Here is a 19836-nt window from a genome sequence, read left to right on the forward strand (position 1 = left end):
AAGTGTATATCGTAATTTAAGTGGGAAAATGTTTTCAAAAGAAGCAGCTTCGTCAATCTTAAATCAGGCATGAGGAAGAGAAAACGCGTGCAACGTAAAATATGAGAATTATTTATCCCGTCGGTGAGGTTGAAAAACAATTTAGAAAATGTGCAGTTGGAAGAATGAAGAACGATGGAAAAAGAAATGGCATTTGTGTTACTTTGCAAACGTATTTTTGGTTTATATTTGAACTATTGCATATTGATTATGAATTTCCCATCTTATTGCTAAGACAGTGTAGGGTTAAGTTAGTACAGTCTTGGGTAAAATATTTGAAACAATTTAAATGGAACTGCGTTATGCATTAGCAAGTGTCGATATGTTAATTGTTATTATTGCAATAAAAAGAAAATGCTGCGTTCTTTAATGCATCGTGAACATATACGAATCGCTTTCAAGGTAGTTGATACGTTTCTTCGAGAGATGGCAGCAATAGCTCCATTTTGTACGAAATGGCGATTGGTCTGTTGAAGTATAGCTCGGATCTCACACTATCATTAAGATTTTGGTAATAATTATAAAATTGTAGATTTATATTGGCATAACTTTGAAAATAATTTTTAAAAAATGACTATATAAAATTTTAAGCTTTCCGAAATAATGATTTATTTTTATTAGCAAGAAATGTAAATAAGTGTTTCCATATTGGCACTTATTTCTGAACCTACAAGTTAGCGATGAGATAGTGAAAACTGAGAGAATGAGAAGTTGGGGTAGAGAACGTCTGGCGTCGCGACGGTAATTCGAAGTTTGTCGGTACATTGATTCCCAGAAAAGAAAGTAAGAAAGAAGGAGAAAAAAAAAAGAAGACACTGTAAGTTGTCGAGGAGGATATACTCCATTACTGGAAGTTTCTGGCCGTGCGGTGTGTGTGCATCGGGGTAATGCGATTCGTAAATAATGGCTCGAGAAACTGAACTCGGTCGCTTGCCTTCGAGCATTATTGTCGTCGTCGTCGTCGTAGTCGTAGTAGTCGTAGTAGTCATCGTCGTAGTCGTTACAGGAGCCAAGTGCATCTGCGCGATTGAACGTGTCTCCTTTTACGCTTAGACCGCAAATTCAAAGTCCATTTCTCCTTGCTGTTTCAGTTCTCGATAGACCACAGATTATATCCACGAGTAAATTGAACTATATATATATATATATGTCTTCTTTTTTTCCACCAATTTTTATACCAGTAAATCAAAAAATACAAAAGCTTGAGAGGAATTGAGACATCAGTATCATTACTCGAGAAACCACGAAGAAACAACTTGTTCTCCAACCCAATATAATTGCACATAAAGTCAATGAATTTAAATGATAAATATATTGAATAATATCGTCTACTGTTATCATCCTTGTTTCATGTATCATTGTATCTTCCGGCATTATCGATGCGTAAAAATAATTATATTCGATAACAAAATACGGAAACAAGCTAAATTGGGGCTGACTAACAATCGGGTCAAAAATAATTGAAGTGCGAAAGGTTTAATCCCATAGCATTTGCCTCTCTTTCTATGTATATATATATATATATATATAACTCTCTCTCTCGTATCATTTAAGTTTGATGAATTGTAAATGTATTTATTACGAATACGAGCCTCTGTTCGCGTAATTACAAAGGAAGTAGTAAAATGTATCGGAAAAAATGAAATTTATTTTCTAATGCACATCGTATTCGTTTAGTTAGATGAAAATTGATGCGAGTCATAAACGAGAGAGAGAGAGAGGGAGAGGAAGAGAGGTGTTGGATAAAAGGTTGAGGTAGTACAGTAGGGTCCTTTTCAAGCATTCGCTAATTGTATCAAACAAAGAGACTCAGGGAGTTTGTAATGGTAGGCCACAGATTGTTTGCCGGATAATATCGACTAGTTATTACATAGACATTATTTACACGAAACTTTGTTTTCGCATTAGGAAGCAAAGGGTTATGTATTGAATAAACCTGATATCAAGCTTCCCATCCTAACCAGAGATATATACATATCTAACAAGTAGATATACCAACACGTAGTTGGATATGCATGTATATACCTAGCTATGGGTACAGGTGTTTATGAGTGTAGATGGGTTATATATAACATAGTCATTGAAGAGGGAATGTATATGCATCGATTCGCACCTCGGGCACTGTTCGAAACATGCGATCGCACCAAAGTTAGATCCCCGACTCTGGCGACGGAGCTTGCACCGCAAACAATCGGAAACGTCGTCGAAGTTCTCTCTCGCGACGGCTTCACCGTGAAACCGCATCTCACAACAAATCGAGAGAGAGAGAGAGAGAAACTAACGTTGTTCTCTTCTCACCTTCTTCACTCCACCTGAACGTCCTCCTTCCATTCTCTTGTCATTCTCTTTTTCTTTCTCGCTCTCAGTCCTAGGACCGACGACCCTCCCCCTCGACCAACCCCCGTCCAACAACGACGACCTTTGAATAGGAGTATATTGATGATCTCGCCTACGATATGCTTACGAACACACATATATCTGCGGCCTGCCGCAGCTCTGACGCTCCTATCCGTTTCTTCGACGAGCTTCTATCGATCTTCCACGCTCCACGAGTATTCCCCTATCTCTCTACAGATAGAAAGAGTAATGAATAAAGTCCTACTGCGATTAATCTATTTTTATAACCCGTCTAACTGTATATAAATAAAATCGGAATGTAGATCTATTATACGGGGTGTCTCAACCTAAATATTCTTCTTTCTTTACGATCCACTTAATGATCCAAAGATATTTTTGTTTTTTATCATATTTCAATATTAAATAGAACTAAAATTTTTTTTTGTTTTACTTTTTTCAATATACACACTTGTATAATTAAAATCATATAATATTTAAATATATATCTTTTTCTCGTTCCGATATAATAACAGAAAATAATGAAAAATACATACATGCGTTATTTTGAAAAAATGCACTTCTCGAATTGCTATGGGATATACATGCATCTCGATTGGTTTCGTTTATTTTTCTTTGTTAAATATGTTTATCTACGTGAAAAATATTGTTATCCACGTATTCGTGTTAAATCATTTAAGTGATAGAAATGAAAAACAAAAGTGTTGAATGCTCTCGGTGAGTTTATTTTTATCTTATGCATACGTGCATAAATAAAATATCAAAATATATACCATTTTGTTTAGACGAATAATTAGCACGATATTAAAAATACAGAAGTATCCTTAATTTCTTTCATTTGGTTTATTTTTATGTATGCGTTTATCTACGTAAATAAAATTAGGATGCAAATATTATCATTAAACCGGTAAAATAATAAAAGTATTGCACCCTGAAAGAAATGAAAAAAATTAAATGCTTCCAATAAATCTTTACGCGTGCATCTATAAATAAAAAATGAAGAGTATACTCGTGTTCTCATAAAAAAAGCAATAAAAACAATAGAAAAGAAAGGATAAAAAAAATATGAAAGATTTGAATGGTTTCGATGGACCTACTTTTGTATGCATACATGCATAAATAAATATTATGCGCATATTCATGCGTTTATTAAAAAATAAATAAAAACAATACACAGTGGAAAAACAAACAATACGAAACAAAAGACTATAGTACGAATTCAATAGTCTTATTTTTTTATATACACATGAGTGATGGCAAAAAATACAATCTCAATGCATATTCGTGTTCATTGAAAAATTATTAAAAACTACGTAAAAATTAGGATAATATTTTACTTCATTATCTTTCATCCAACCAACTAATCGTTTTTTATTCTTCTCTCTCTCTCTCTCATTTTCCTGCTGCTTTAAACAAAAAAATTAAAGAGTAGAAACATTTCTTTCTACTTATTTACTCGTTACGCAGACTTTCTCGTTAAAAGAGAAGAATACTCTCCGCTCTAATAGCAGCCTATATTTTTTCTCTTTTTTATCTTTTTTCTCCTCTCTCTCTCTCTCTCTCTCTTTCTCTTTTTCTCGTTCCTTTTTCTTCTTCTTTCTCTTCTTTCCAAAAGAATGTAATTTAAAATCTTCTTCGTGGAAAAGAATAGCCAGTAATTTCTCCGTATCTTTTCGCTAGTCCTTTTTTTCGCGCTTAGCCCTTCGCATTTTCGAAGAAAAGGGGGTAAGTAAGGAAGAAGGGAATAGTTGTCGGTAAACGTTGCCATTCACAAAATGGAATATATTTCTCGCGAATGAAAAAGAAGAATATATACCTTCTTTTCCGATAAAAACACCGAATAAGAAAAAAGTTTGTTGGGTTACGAGAAATCGTGGGAGTGGAAAATGAAACGGACGATTTACAAATTTTGTTCGAATGAAACCGCGAAGGAAACGTTACCTTGGTTCTGTTATTTCCATCCATATACTTTTCTATCCCTTTCTCCTATTCTCTTGATTCTTTTTTAACCTAACGAAAATAACATAAAGTTTATCTCTTTCCGAGTGTCGCGAATTTTTCGACGTTTCTGCAATGCGAATACGACACACGACCCTTCTCTCTCACGATGTGGGAGGATAAAATTTCGAATCGGTCGTTTCTCCCAACCGATCTGTCACGTTGGCCCCCCTCTGCCCCGTGAGGATCTATAGAAAAAGGACTACAAGAATAAAAAGTAGAAGTAGAAGAAGAAGAAGAAGAAGAAGTAAAAGTATTGGATGCGCTCTCTCGGCCGAAAGATTTTCGCGCGAAATGTCTTCGGTTGTAAAGGGGTTTTGGGGAGGGAGGGGGGTTTAGTGGGTTGGGCAAAGGGGTGTGCAGAGACGTGGAGGTTGGGTGGAATCCTTGGCCATAAATTCCGCTTGTCCTATCCCACGGGGACATGACTGAAGGTACCCCATACATCCTTCCTGCCAACGGACTTAATAAAATGCAAAGACGACGAGCACACGTTGCCAGGACGGACTGACATATCGACGCAATACCAACCTCCTTCCCTTTCCTTTCTTCTCCCGTTTTCGCCACCCCCTGCACCTCCTCCTCCATCTCTTTCCCTTTTCTGTCGCGCGAAAAGCAAGAAAGGCTGGACGGTAAGACGTAGAAAAATCGTTTTGCTTACCATCCCACACCCACTAACGTTGCTACCACTTCTACTCTTTTCTACTTTCTACTTTATTTACCTCTCACAAGCCCCCTGTTCCTTTCACCCACGATTCCACCCATGGATATTCTCCGTTCGTACTTCATTCTCCGTGGTTTGACGGAAGTACCATACGGAATTGGCCGCAATTTTGACAAACCCTTCTCTATGTCACGTGCATATACGGATAGGCGTGCGAGCATGTACGCGATCTAACGCACGTAACCTATATATATATATATATATATATATATATATGTATATATATGTATTAGTATATGTTATATGCATACATAGATGCGACGCATCGTATATTGTAATATCCATTTTCCAATCGAGATGGAACGTCACGAGCATAGCTGCGATCCTGGGACGTCAACCGTAACGCGCACGTAATTACCATTGCTACCTGAGGGTGTTCCGTGCGTTCAATGAAACCGACAAATATGCATGACTCGTCCTGAATTTTCCACGTCCCTTGCAAATTCCATTTCTGCTTTCGTTCTGAATTCGAATGAAAAATTTTTCTATCAGGTTCGACACGTCTTTCAGTTTCTACTATCTCTTTCTCTCTCTCTCTCTCTCTCTCTCTCTAATCCTATGAATTTCAATCTAATTCATAACTACATCATACACCCCTTCATATTGATATCTAATTATTTCATGTAAAACATGATTTATATATATGTATATATAAACTGTTGTCTCATCCGCTACATTCTATATATGGAATAAAATTATACTTTTTGATAAACGTTTTCCTCGTTAGTACGCGTTTATCGAGGGAAACTCGAAAAGGGGTAATGCTTTGAGTTTGAACCATCTTGTTTAATATGGCTTTATTACATAGATGGTAACGAACCGCCGGGAGGCCATTATGCGGCGATAAAATGCGTGCTGCGTGTTACACGTTATACACATATATATACTTACGCAAACACAAACGTACAGATATATATATATATAGAAACTCATGTTAGCTACAACCCATTTCTCCGTCGAGATCAGCACATGCGCCACAATTTACATAGTCGCGCTCGCGAGAGTAGGCAACCTGGCGGCTACTTTGTTTCGCAATTCTACACGAGATAATTCTCTACATGTTTACGTACGAGCGTGTATGCGGTCTTGTAACAAGTCCGATAATCGTTACTCGTAATTACTTCAAATTCCCTCATTTTTTTGTAATATATTTTATTTTATTTCTCTACGCGATGGGGGTATCTCGCATTTAAAGTTAAATATTATTTATTCATTAACTTTTATTATATATCGTTTAACCATATAGAGAGAAGGTTATGAAGATCATGAATTTATGTTTAAATAAAATTTAATTAATCCTTTACTTTTTAGATGCGTTAGTCAAAATTAAAATATACATAAAAATGATCTATATTTAAAGAAATGAAAATTCATCCCATAGACGCCAAAGTTCATTTTTCACTTAAAACAAATATAACAAAAGAAAAAATAGAAGAATGATATATGTTTCGATATGTCAGAGAATATCGATATCCCTTTATTTCGAGATAATTCCATAGATGTCCCTTAGGAAGAGGTAGAAGATGAAGAAGAAGAAGAAGAGGGTTCTACCACCCTCTTGGTAGGTTCAGTAGCAGCCCCGAGGAGACTCCTCGTGGACCCTTGTCATGTTCTCGAAGACGCTTTATCCTTATCGCGGCAGGAACACTTCCTTTCTACCATGTCGCAAGGAGCAGCAAGCAATTCCAGGCGGAACCAACGTTCATTCCCCGTCGCCATTTTTCTTCAGCTTCGCGAGAACGTTTCTAAGAAGAGAGACAGAGAGAGAGAGAGAAGAAGCAGTTGTGGGAGGGGGAAAGGAATGGGGATGAGTATAGGATAGAGGGATAACTTTCTCACGAAGGGATGTTGGTAAAGGGGTGACAGTGTTGGAACTAGAAGGGGGAATAGAAAAAGGGGTGGAGACTTGGTTTAGAATGAGTACGTGTGCCGTATTTTCCGGAAAGTCGTTGGCTGCCAAAATGTCGGGTGTCGTTGCTGTTGGAAGATTCCTTTGGTAAAACGGGCTTGGTGGCACTATAGTTTGATACTAAGGAAGAAGAAGAAGAAGAAGAAGAAGAAGAGTAAGAAGGGATGGAAGCAAGGGGTTCTTTTGGATTTGGTTATGCGTTGCCACGTACTGGCTGGATTTGTCGGTGTCACCTTCTTAAAGAAAATGATGCTGCTCCTTCGAACTCGTGCGAAAGAGAAAACTTACACACATACATATATTTATTCTATTCTTTTTCTTCTTCCTTTCTATTTCTATTCTCTTCTTTCGAAAAGGAACGCGTATAGCACATTTTTCACCTTTCTCTTTTATTCGCACGAGAGAATGTAGTGCGTGTTCTTCCATCAATGGTATGCTCAAAGACTGAATTCTTTTTCGCATTTGATCGTAGTGCTCCTTTCGTGTTTCGAATTTATCTGAAATTTCTTCTTCTATCCCTGCCGAGAACGCGTCAGATTGTATTTAAATCAAAAAGATAGATTATTTATTTGAAACAATCAAAATTGCAATTATTCCTGAAGTTAATCAAATAAATCATTTCAATTGTATATTCCCGTATGTGTGTGTGTGTATAAGAAATCTACTATCCGATCCTTTTCAGCCGAGTTAAAGAAAATTTCAGTCCTGAACTTTTCTATTTACCTCGACATCCGTTAATTACGAACATCTCGCACCCTTGTCTCTGGAGTTACCGAGTTTAAAACGTAATTTCGATGGCTATATCTTTAATTCTTCTGGGAAGTGAACTTTCTCACTCGATTCCTACTCCAATAGCAAATGTGGGAAAGCATATGGAAGGAAATAAACAGCTTTAATATAACTAGCGACACTTTCCCCCAAGACTTCGGAATTTCAACGCGAATTAAGGAAACAATTCTTTCGTTAAAAAATTGGCTTGCATCTACCCAAAAATTACCCTTTTAATATCACAAATTGCGAAATAAAAACAGAAAAAATAAAAAGGATTCGATATATAAAGTTTTCGAGGAGTTGGGAGAATGATATCGGAAATCGTTTTATTTGTTATTGCAAGTCCTGTGTGAACGGTACCAATCACTATCTCTTTTCTTCTTTCTCTGTTATGCTTTTGTAAACGGAAAACGCAACGAATCGACCGAAACCTCGGCAGGGGTTCGTAACCTTTCGCGCATTCTCTGATCTGTACGATCCCGTCCAGCAAACCCTCTATCCCTCAACATCCCTCTCGATGTTGTTCTCTTTCTCTCTCTCTCTCTCTCTCTCTCTATATATATATATATATATATATATATATATCTACATCGCCTAGCTTGTTAAACTCGGTAACGTTGCGCCACAGGTGGTGACTCTGCATTGTCTCCTCTCTCTGGCATAGCCTCATCAACGTCGACCACCTTCCATACTGCTCGAATGGCTTATTTACGGCTTGATAATACACTCTTCTTTCTTTTGTCATATAACTATTTTCAATGGGTATTATATTATTTTAAACCACCACGTTATTTTGACGAATCTTTCCAAATTACTGACGCAACAATTGTGAAAACTTTGCTCGAATGAAAAATACAATTTGTTGGCCCTTTAATTATTAATATTTTACGTATAGAGATTTCTAAATTACAACAGTTGTTTAAAATATAAAAAATCTCTAAAATATAATATAACGTTTAATAAATGTTTGTATTTTATGTTTGATAATGTTACAGGAGAGAAGCCGTACAAATGCAGCTGGGAAGGTTGCGAATGGCGATTTGCACGTTCGGATGAGCTCACGCGCCATTATCGCAAGCACACCGGTGCGAAGCCATTTAAATGTCGACACTGCGACCGATGTTTTTCACGCAGCGATCACCTAGCGCTCCACATGAAGAGACACGTATAATCCATCGTCACCCCGAGCGGTCCTCGAAGCCGCAAGGAAATGCGACGGTCTACCGAGAAAAACGACGACATTAAGAAGAAGAAGGAGAAGAAGAAGAAGAAGAAAAAGAAAAAGAAGAAAAATAACGAAAACAAAAATATGACGAAGAAAAAGAAGAAGAAGAAAAACAATATAAGAAGAAGAAGAAAAAGGAGGAGGAGGAGGAAGAGGAGAAGGAGGAAGGGGAGGATGATGATGACGAACAAAAAAAAAGAATGGCGTCGATCGCGCGTGAAGATGACGAAAAAGAAAATGATATAAAAATTGAATCGCTGACGACGTCTTATTTCCAAACGGGGAAAATTAAATATTCCTCGTAAGTTCTTCGCCTCCTTTTCAAAAATGAACCCCCCCCCTCCCTCCCTCGTTTGTATTAGTTAAGGGAAGTAAGAGAGTTAAAATATAGAATGAAAGAGCGAGCGTATGTGTTGTATATGTGTGCGTGTGCTGGCGTATGAGTGCGCGCGTGTGCGTTTTGTGTGTGTTCGCCTTTCGACTTGCAACGAGAGCGAATCGAACAGCTCGCTGAAGAAGTTAATGAAAAAAAAAGAAAAAAAAGAAAATAAGAAAAAATAAATGATTAATTGTTCTATCGAAGAACAAATTCGTTTCTAACGATGATATACGTTGATGACGATTCAAAACGGATAGGACACATTATATCATTGGACCTCTGAGCACGAAGATAAACTCATTCATTTTTGATATCCTTCTCGAGCTTATTCGTGGAATCTTTTTTAATGGCGATTAGATGTCTCGAAGTTTAATGAAAGAGGAGAAGAGAAGATATGTTGGTTGTTAATTCAAATTAAACAATTTTTTTTCTCCATACAAATACGTTTGTCATTCCATTAATTTCCAGAAGAAGAAGAAGAAGAAGAAGAAGGAAGAAACGAGTTAGTGTAGGAGAGAGTAGATCGACGGTCATGAAATAATCATCGAATGAAGAAGAGATTAATTATTATATAGTGAAAGAATATGAAATATGAAATAAAAATAAAATGAAGAAGAGAGATAGATTTCTTAGTAGACGTATGTACGATTTCTCCTGTTCGAAGATAAGATACAGAAAATACCTATCTTCGGCCTTGAGACCGTCAATCACTGCCAATTAATTATGTTCTAAAATCCACGCGACCGTCGATCCTCAGAATGAGAGTTACGAGAAAAGAAATAATGGAAAAGAAAATGGAAAGAAGGAAGGAAGGAAACGCGAGTGGATGAAATCTTGATTTAATGGAAAATAGATAGAAAGAAAGCTAAATAATTTCAAAGAAAATGGAAATAGAAAACTATATATTTATTAATATTAAATAACAAATGTCTTATGTAATTACGGACCGTCTGCCTCTTGTAACAAACGATCAAACAAATGTGTACATTTAAACAATTTTTATTTAACTGAACTACGACGAAGCGGCTATAATTTTGTATTGACCGATCGATCAATCGATCCAATGCGAATTTATTTCTACTAAAAGAATGCACAATATAACAAAAAAAAAAAGCAAAAAAAAAGAGAATTATGTAACTCGTTTTATCGCGCGAATACGTCAATCTCTAGATAAAGAAAAAAAAAGAGTAAGGACAATAATAAAATTGCAGTCTACTGGTGCCAAACGTTAGTGTGATTTTTTCTTTGAAATTTCATTTTTCGCTCTATAACCATAAGTGAACGATTAAACCAAAAAAGAAATGATTATTAAAAAAAAAAAAAGGTAAAAAGAGTAAAAGTAAAAAATAAACGAACGTCGTAAATAAGGGATGAACGGCTTCGCGCGTCAACGTTGTTGCATTAAATCGAACGATTGAAAACGAAAACACCACCACCATATATATTTATTTGTATGGAATTTAAAATATTGTATGTGTACGCGACGTGCGCGAGCAAAAAGGACAGAAAAAGATGACGAGAAAGGGAATAAAATGTGGGAAGGAATGAGAAATGGGAAGAGGTGACGGGGTTGAAGGGAAGAGGAGACAAATACGAAGCTGCCTGTAATCGAATACGTGATTTCTACCAGTTTTCGACGAAACCAAAGTTTACCGCGCGGCTAATCCCGAATTAACAATGCAAATTATAACGCGAAGCTTCGTTGCAAGCCTCCCCCTTCGCGCACACCCCTTCTCCACTCTGTTTTCTTCTACGCCGATCCCCTAGGGGATTTTCTGGGCATTCCCGAAATGTTTTAGATAGTGTAAAACGAAAGTTTTTCAGGAGATTTCGACCGTTCGTCGGTGGCTGATTTTTTTAAAATAGACAAAGTATATATCTTAATATCTACACACACATCTACATGCATGTATTACCTTTCTCTCTGTAATTGTTTTTCATGTTTCTCATATTCTTATTATTCTAATTAATGAATTATTATTAGTGCGACGAAACTATAGACTCTTCGTTCTCTTTTTACGAAAATTGCAAAGAAGAAAAAAAAAAGAATATGTTCGTTTCGACGAGAGAACGATACATGCGTTTTTACGAACAAATACATACGACTTTGTACTTTTGTACGATGGCTTTTTAAAAAATGATAAAGGAAGATGGGAGAAGGACGGTCGAGATAATTAAAAAAGATCGGATAACGGGTCGTGTGTCAAGGTCGTTCATCAAAAAAGGTTATACTCGACGAGACGAGAAATAAATCTCTCATCAGAAGCATATAGCAGAAATAAGTAATATATTTTTTAATATTCTCATCCTATTTCATAAAGGGGGAAGCAGGCAGGCGTATAATATTTAAGAAAGAGAAGAGATGGTCGAAGCATACGAACAGTATTCCGCACAAAAGATATAATTAAATAAAAGTAAATACATAAATAAATAAATAAAAAGATAATGAGTAAAGAAGATGAAGAAGAAGAAGATATATAAATATACCCGTCGAATCTTTCTCACGTCTCGGAAATTTTAATACTTGCGAATATTGCCTTTTTTGATGGGCGACAAAAAACTTTAGGGCAGACGGTCATCTATACGGTTACTCCGTGTTTTTCGCACAAACGATCAACGAAATTGAACAAACTATGTCAAGAAAATTTCGACGAACCCTGACAAAAAAAAAGGAAATAATTGACGTATTAAGTTGGCCAATAAAGTCGTGCAATTTTCATCAATGTTCATAGTTAAAAAGTGCACGAATTTATTGGCCAACATAGTATAATATGGTATTTAATATACACATATACATTATAGGGGATCGAGGTCCCAGGACAACTTTAATGGTTAGAGCAGTCGCTCGGAAAGCTCAAATCCCGGATCACGAATTCCTCTACCATATTATTAATTATATGTATATTATTTATAAATAGGGGAAATAACACACACACATGCGGAACGCGCGTAAAAAGACAAAAATAGTTTCTCAATGTTCGATCGTGATTCGAGGCAAGGCGAAACCCACGAAAAAGATCGTCCAACGAATTTAAATTTCGTGTGATCGTCCAGGACGATGTTATAAATGAATAAAAATAAAGAAAAAATAATAAAAAAAATTAAAAAAAAAAGGAAATAAAAGTAACGAAGCACGAGTTGCTTGATAGAGAGAAAGTCGAGTCTGTTATTAAAAATAAAAGTAAAATCTTATAACCGGGACACGTGACCTCTTATTAAGAATAAGAAAAAGTATTTAAATGGAGAGAAATGAAGAAAGGGAGAGAAAAGCAGAGAGGACGATGAAAGCTCAAAAGAAGAAGAAAAAAAAGAAAAAGAAAATAGAGACGAATTTCCTCGAAGATTAAAAAGAGAAGGGAAAGAAAGAAAGAAAGAAAAAATAAATAAATAAATAAAATCTACCTGAAGCATTTTGTGGCCGAAGATTATATAATTATATATCGAGTCGAGAGGTGTGGTGTTAGATGCGAGATGATAAAAACGAAAATGAAACTCACATTTTAAATGTTCAGTGGCCAAATAAATTAATTGATAACGCACGTAGAATGTAAACGATACTGTACCTATTAAGTAAGTTTGACTGAAAATGTTTGTCTGTTGCGCGTGCGTGTATGTTTTCTGTGCATGATCGAAATAATACGTGTGTGTGTGTGTATGGATGTGTGTGATTGCGAGATAAAAAAGAATGTAAGTATAAGTATAGAAGTAAGTACGCATGTCGGAGAAGCAAATTTAAAATAAAAATACACGCGCGTCTTACGAGTATGTGTTTAAAAAAGAAGAAATATTACGAAAGCGTAAAGAAAGATAGAAAGTAAGAGAGAAAGGCAGGAAAGGAGAAAGAGAGAGAGAGAGAGAGAGAGAGAGAGAGAGAGAGAATGGAAGATCGTCGGAAGAAAAAACCACGCAAAATACTAAATTTGTATATCGTGCAATTTTTTCAGTGTCTCATTATTTGTTACCATGTTCACGATTAATTATAAATAAATAAATAAATAAATAAAGATATATATAAATGCATATATATATATATATATATATGCATTTACAAGTTTAAGATAAAGAAGTAAAAGAAAAAAAAAGTAAGGGATATACGATGCCAGATGTCTTTTTGATAGCCATATTGAGATATCGTGGTTGTCGTCAGGTCGTGACGCCCCCATCCCCTGGTTTTTCGCTATAATATAGTCGAGTCGAGTCGAGACGCAGACGAGACGAAAACGAAACGAAAGTACGAAGTGTGCTCGTCTTTGTGAAAGAAAAAAGAAAAAAATAATAATAATAATAATAATAATTAAAAAAACTATACGTGTATATGCGCGAGTGAGTAATGGGTTAATAAAAGTACGTACGATAAAATAATTAAGAACGTAATGGAGCAGAACGAATGGAACGATTGAAAGAGAAAAAAAAAAGGGATGAAAGTATGAAAGAATGATGATGAATAAGTCCCGTGAAGGGCGGTGAAAAGACAAAAAAATAAAAAAGAAAAGCAACGACGTCTTTTTTAAAGTCGCACAGTCCTCTTTTTAGCTTATTTATGCACGCGTGTGTGCTAATTTTGATAAAACCGAAAAAGAGAGAGAGAGAGAAAGAGAGAGTGAGAGTGAGAGAGAGAAAGATTCAAAGGTAGCGACGAATGATAATCGGCGCATACATACATGCACACGTATTATTTAAAAAAATAACACACACACACACACACACTTACACGATTACGGAGAGATAATATAAAAAAGAAAAACGTTTAGGGTCGTTTTATCGAGGATAATTTTCCATCGCATCGATTCGACGAGCCCCTCTCCCAAAAACTCTCTCCTTCCTACCACCACACACACTGCAACCCTCTACCCCTCATTCCCTGTAGATATAGTAAATATTATAATAGCGAGAAACAGCGCGAAGAGATCGTTAGCTTTAACAAAATAAAAAATAAAATAAGTAAGTAAGGAGTACTAGAAAGAAAGAAAGAAAAAAAATACACGCGACAGATGTAAAATTATGTTAGGTAAGGTAACACAAAAGATAGAAAAAAAAAAATAAAAAACCAACCGTGCGCGAAAATAAAAGTTTGATTAAATAAAAGTAGTTAGACGTTTACGATAGATAGGTGGGATAGCTATGACGTTAGATAGGCATTTAGATAGGCGGATAAATAGATCGAGATGACGGTGAGAGAGGAAGTTTAAGAAGAATTGAGAATGGATTTGGTGCGATCGTGTGATGTGATTTAGACGAGAGCAGCGTATGCGTGAACGTGAATAAAGACGATGATTGTGAAAAAAAAAATATACGAGATTGAATATGAATTTGTGTGTTTGTGGGTGTGAAAGATTTATAAGTAGATGGTTATAGATAGGTAGAGATTTAAGTACCTAAGAAAAAAATCTAAGGAAAAAGCGTAAGACAAGTCGTGTCGTTGTACGAGGTATGAATAATCGAACATAAGTGTTTTACAGTACTCGCATACAATAAGATCGAGATTGCAAGCTCTGAAAAAATAATAAAAAATAATAATAATTATTATAATAATAATAATAAAGAAAAATAAAACCTAATGATAAATGAAATAAAGTAAAATAAATAAAAACTCCTCTTTAAACAAGATAAAAAGATTAAAAAAAGCATAAACGTTAAAAAGCTAGATAGTAATAAAAGGAAGACGAGAGTAAAAAACTTTTACACTTACACTCAGACATTTATACATACACGTATACATTAACACGCGTACATAGATATGTACATGTACGATCCTAACTGTATTATCGTGGTCTAAGGTATTTTCAGTCATGTTGCATAGTAACTGTAAATTACGAGCCGTGAAAAGCGGAATTGCGATAGATGAATGAAAATAAAAGAGAGAGAGAAAGAGAGAGAGAGAGAAAACTAAGCGCAGATATGGTGCTCCGCTCGTGAGAAAGACAATGGTTGCGCATGAAAGAGGAACAAAAAATAAAAATAATAAAAATATCGCCATTCTATAAATTATTGTTAAAAATATACAAATATATTATTATTTTTTTAAATTAATAATTATTATTAAATAATTTTTCACACAAATTAATAGTTAAATTCATTTGTATCTTATTTCTAAATTTGAAATCATTGATATTTGAAAAAACTTAATTTAATTAAAATAATTCCTCTTTGATGCCGATACAAAATTGTCTCGACGCGAGTTAGAAAAAGACAAAATTCGAACCTAAAATGGATTCCTACTCCACGAGCAAAGCGAATGAAGATTTATTGCTCTTTGAGAAAAAAAAAAGAAGAAAATGAAACAAAAAAAAAGAACTTTATTATAAACGACGTAAGAAAAAAAGTATTAATTAAAAATCATTACATGGCGTCAATCGTCGATGTCTCTCTGTCGTCGCATTTATTCTTCGACCAAAAAAGAAAAAAAAGCGCGAGCTTTTTTATTCCACAGCATCCAATTGGCGCCGTGTATTGGTTTGAAGAAAAAAACAAAATGAAGGATTCCAAAAATGCAACTACACAATAGTTAATGAATACGAAGGTAAAAATACGAACTGATAAGAGTAATGTTATTTTTAGGAACTGCTCATTGTTAGAGAAAAAGATTTAAATAAATTAAACGAGAGAGAGAGAGAGAGAGAGAGAGAGAGAGAGAGAGAGAGAGAGAGAGAGAGAACAAGGTATTACTAAAATATACATAAATACGATTTGATTATGCTAAGTGAGAATCAATGAAATATGTGGATGAGAAAAAAAAAGATAGTTAAAAAAGTGTGAGGTAAAATGAATGAACGAACGAACGAATGAACGAATGAAAATGCATACGTGGTGGTACGAATGAATTAAAGAGAAAATGTTTGATACGAACGAAACGAGAGATAAGTGAAATGGTTGGAAGACAAAAATGAGATACCTATATTTTTAAAAAGTGACCTTTGGTATTTAAAGACTTGTAATAAAAAATAAAAAATACAAAAAACATCGTGCAACGAGTAAAATAAAGAAAGACAAATGAAAAAAAAAAAAAATAAATACAAATCGAGGGCGCGTAAACGTAATCGAGAGGCGTCCGTCCTTAATCCGTGTCTCCATGAGGGGGATGCAAAAATAATTGTATTATCGTTCGGTGTGGAGTGAGAACATAAAAATAAGAAAGAAGCGGGTAGTAAGTACATCGATGGTGGTGAACGTAAAGAAAAAAAAAAAACCTGTAAAATCAGAAACTTTTCCATTTTAAGTAATTCGCGTTTTTCGCGTAGTATTTTCAAGATGATCGACGGACGAACGCGTTTATACGTCTAGACAAGACGTCGGATTTACTAACCCTCTCGAAGCCTAAGCGAAGAACGATTGGAATTTTTCTATGGCAGGCACACCGGCTCTTCCAAATATCCTTTTTATGGGAAACGAAGAGAATCGAGGAGAATATTACGTAATTCAAATTTCACTTCCGACGTGTTTTTACTCGAGGGAAATTATAATTCGGAAAAAGAAAATAACGAGGAAAAGTGATTTTTCTAATAACCATCTATTGAAAATGGATAAAACTTTTTATGTTTCCCTAATACCAGGTCGGTTAGTGCATTTCGACGTAAACGTAAAAATAAAATAAAAAGATAAATAAATAGTAAACGTAAACGATACAACCAACGGTCAGTCTCACTAGAACATTCAGTCAGTCACTCATAAAAAAAAAAGAAAAAAAAAAAAAAGATTGAAAATAAAGATAAAAGATGATTCATGGTAGAATATAGTATTTTTAGGAATTTTATACAGGCATTAAGAACAACGTTCTATGTTTCAGTCACAATTTACTGTCGGTCGTTGTCATGTTTCTTCTTCTACGTAAAATGCAAACTCTAACTTGTGTGTATAGGTATTCCTGTGTACATGTAAAATTGGTATAAGAAAGTAGAGAGACAGAGAGAGAGAGAGAGGGAGAGAGAGAGAGAGAGAGAAGATGAAAGTGAACGAATGAGAGCGTGAAAGAAAGTAAAACAAAAATATTGAATCGACTAAAATGTGTGAGAGAAAGAAAGTGAATGTGTGAACGAGATAACAGTGAAAGTGAGGGCAAGCGGGAAAAGAAAATAATTTTTCCATATTTATGTACCTCCTTGCGTATACACGCACATATATACACGACACAGACACACACACACACACGCAAACATTTCTATTTGTATAATTGTGAATATTAAATCTTAAACGATAATATGTGATTTATTACGTATGGTCTTGCGCGCGTTAAGAAGAATTTAAAACGCAAAGAATTTAAGCTTTTTAAGCGCAAGTATTTTCTACTAATAACGAAATAAAATACGAGAAGTGAACTATAGGTGTGTATGAAAATACGTATTGAGGATAAATACGTTTTCCGTGTGCTTGAGAAAGAATAAAAAAAAAAGATAAAGAAGGATAAAGATAAAGATAAAAAAAAAGGAAGGAAAAAAGAAAAAGAAAGAGTCATAGAGATAGCCTGAGACATGCAGGGGAGAGCTTTGTTGTAATCGTTGTTTCATTAACGCTGAGAAATATAATTATTATAATAAGGAGAAAGGATAAAACGCTTACGCATCCGTCGTTCCTTTCTCTCCTCATTATTTTTTCTACTTATTATTATTCCTTCTCCACGTCATTATCATCATCATCATCATCATCATCATTATCACTATCATCATCATCATCATTGTCGTCGTCATTATCATTGCATTCCTTCATCTGCTTCTTCTTCTTAATTTCTTCTTTTCTATTTCTCATTTTTCAAAATCACTATAATTATCGATCGTCATTTTTGACCCTTGTTCGCGTTTGATAAGCTTCCACGATAAGGACAAATTCTCTCCCTTATTTATCGTATTTTAAATTCTATCAGTGCGTTTATCGATCACGTTTGCTAAAGAAATGAAAAAGAAAAATACATACACACATAAATACACATACAGGAACATATACAAAGATCGGTGCTCTCTTCTTCTCGTTTGGAAGCACCTTTACATCCCCCTACCCACCCTTTAACCACCCACTCCTCGCGATCGCTACGAGAAAACGTCCGCCTTTATTATTCTATATCTTCTTTCGCGCTCTATAAACACGCTTCGCGTTATTTCCACAGTCGTTCGTACATTTATTATTGGTTTATGTTGTGTGGGAAAAGAAAATGAATCTGAGATAGAGAAAAAGAAAAAAAAAAAGAATTGACATTTATGTAAGAACGCGTATACTCTCTCCTCTTGAACGCTTCCGGTAATAATTTACCAACCACTACCAGCCACCACCCCCTTTATTTCTTCTTCTTTTTCTTCTCTCCATCGTATTGAAAAATTTAGTAAATTTGACGATAATAAACGTCATTAAAGTGTGATGAACAACGTGCGAGGAATACTTATAATTGGTCTAAAAAATGATTTCAAACAATTTTATGATATATATATATATAAATGTATATTGTATACGATTTTTTAATATACAAATATACATATGGAGAAATGAAAGACATTTTTACTCGCACGTACGATTCTAATTATAATTAAAAGAAAAAAAATTGAGGGATCGAGGTACTCATAAAAGATGTAAGATTTTCCAAGTTGGGATTAAATTGTCCTAACTTCTGACTTAAAAAAAATCAAAGAACTATGTGCTGATTTATTCGAAAATTTAAAAAATAAAATTGATAACAGAAGAACGGAGAAGTATTCGAGAAAGTTTTGAAAAAAAGTAAAAGAAAATGATAATGAGAGAAATATAAAATAATAAAATCTTAACTTTCAACGTTTTGTACATGGCGTAGTAGAAAAAAAAGCTCGTAAAACGAGCTAAGTGTAGGTGATCACATGTGATATTTGTACTTGCTATTCTTAATAATATATGTATAAATATTATATATGTAAATGTATAGTAGAGTAATTCCAGATAGGATTTACCATACGTTAGTTAGGCGAAGGTAAAATGGATGGAGATTAGAATTGAGGACGATTAATTTAGTTTGATCCTTAAGAAGATAATATATATATATATAAAGGGGGTTAAAAATAAATTAATAAAAAAGGAATAAAAAAAATGAAGCACCTATAGAAGAGAGGGAGAGAGAGAGAGAGAGACAAAGAGAAAGAAAGAAACTAATGTAAAATGTACGAACGTCTTGCGAAATGAATGAAAAGAAGCATAACCTGTAATGTGATATCTTCCTTCTAATCGCCTAATCGCCTAATCGCGCTGATTATTACGCAGGCCTATTAATGCTGGTTCTAAGAAGTGACACACATTGATTGTCTTAATAATTGAAATGAAAATTGTTGTTGTCTTTGAATAAATTGAATGAAGGGAAGAATACGCGAATGAATATTACGAATGATTTACGTACACGTGTGTTGTTAGCAAATGAATGTGAAACGCGAATGAATGAGTTTGAAAGATATGTTATAAGTAAGGCCTCGAAAAAATTACGTTTAAGCCTC

General features: G+C 34.8%; 1 protein-coding gene across 2 annotated transcripts in view; it reads left to right on the forward strand.

The window, feature by feature from the left end:
• LOC106787728 (Krueppel-like factor 6) overlaps positions 1-12061 on the forward strand; it is a 237372-nt gene extending 225311 nt beyond the window's left edge. For both annotated transcript variants that reach the window (XM_014750344.1, XM_014750345.1), the window contains one exon: positions 8792-12061. In XM_014750344.1, the coding sequence (XP_014605830.1) occupies positions 8792-8967 (176 nt within the window). In that variant the 3' untranslated portion in view covers positions 8968-12061. The remainder of the gene's footprint in view (positions 1-8791) is intronic.
• The last annotated feature ends 7775 nt before the right edge of the window (positions 12062-19836 follow it).

Source organism: Polistes canadensis, unplaced genomic scaffold (assembly GCF_001313835.1).
Source record: "Polistes canadensis isolate GaletaPanama2010 unplaced genomic scaffold, ASM131383v1 scaffold_112, whole genome shotgun sequence".
Lineage (NCBI taxonomy): Eukaryota > Metazoa > Arthropoda > Insecta > Hymenoptera > Vespidae > Polistes > Polistes canadensis.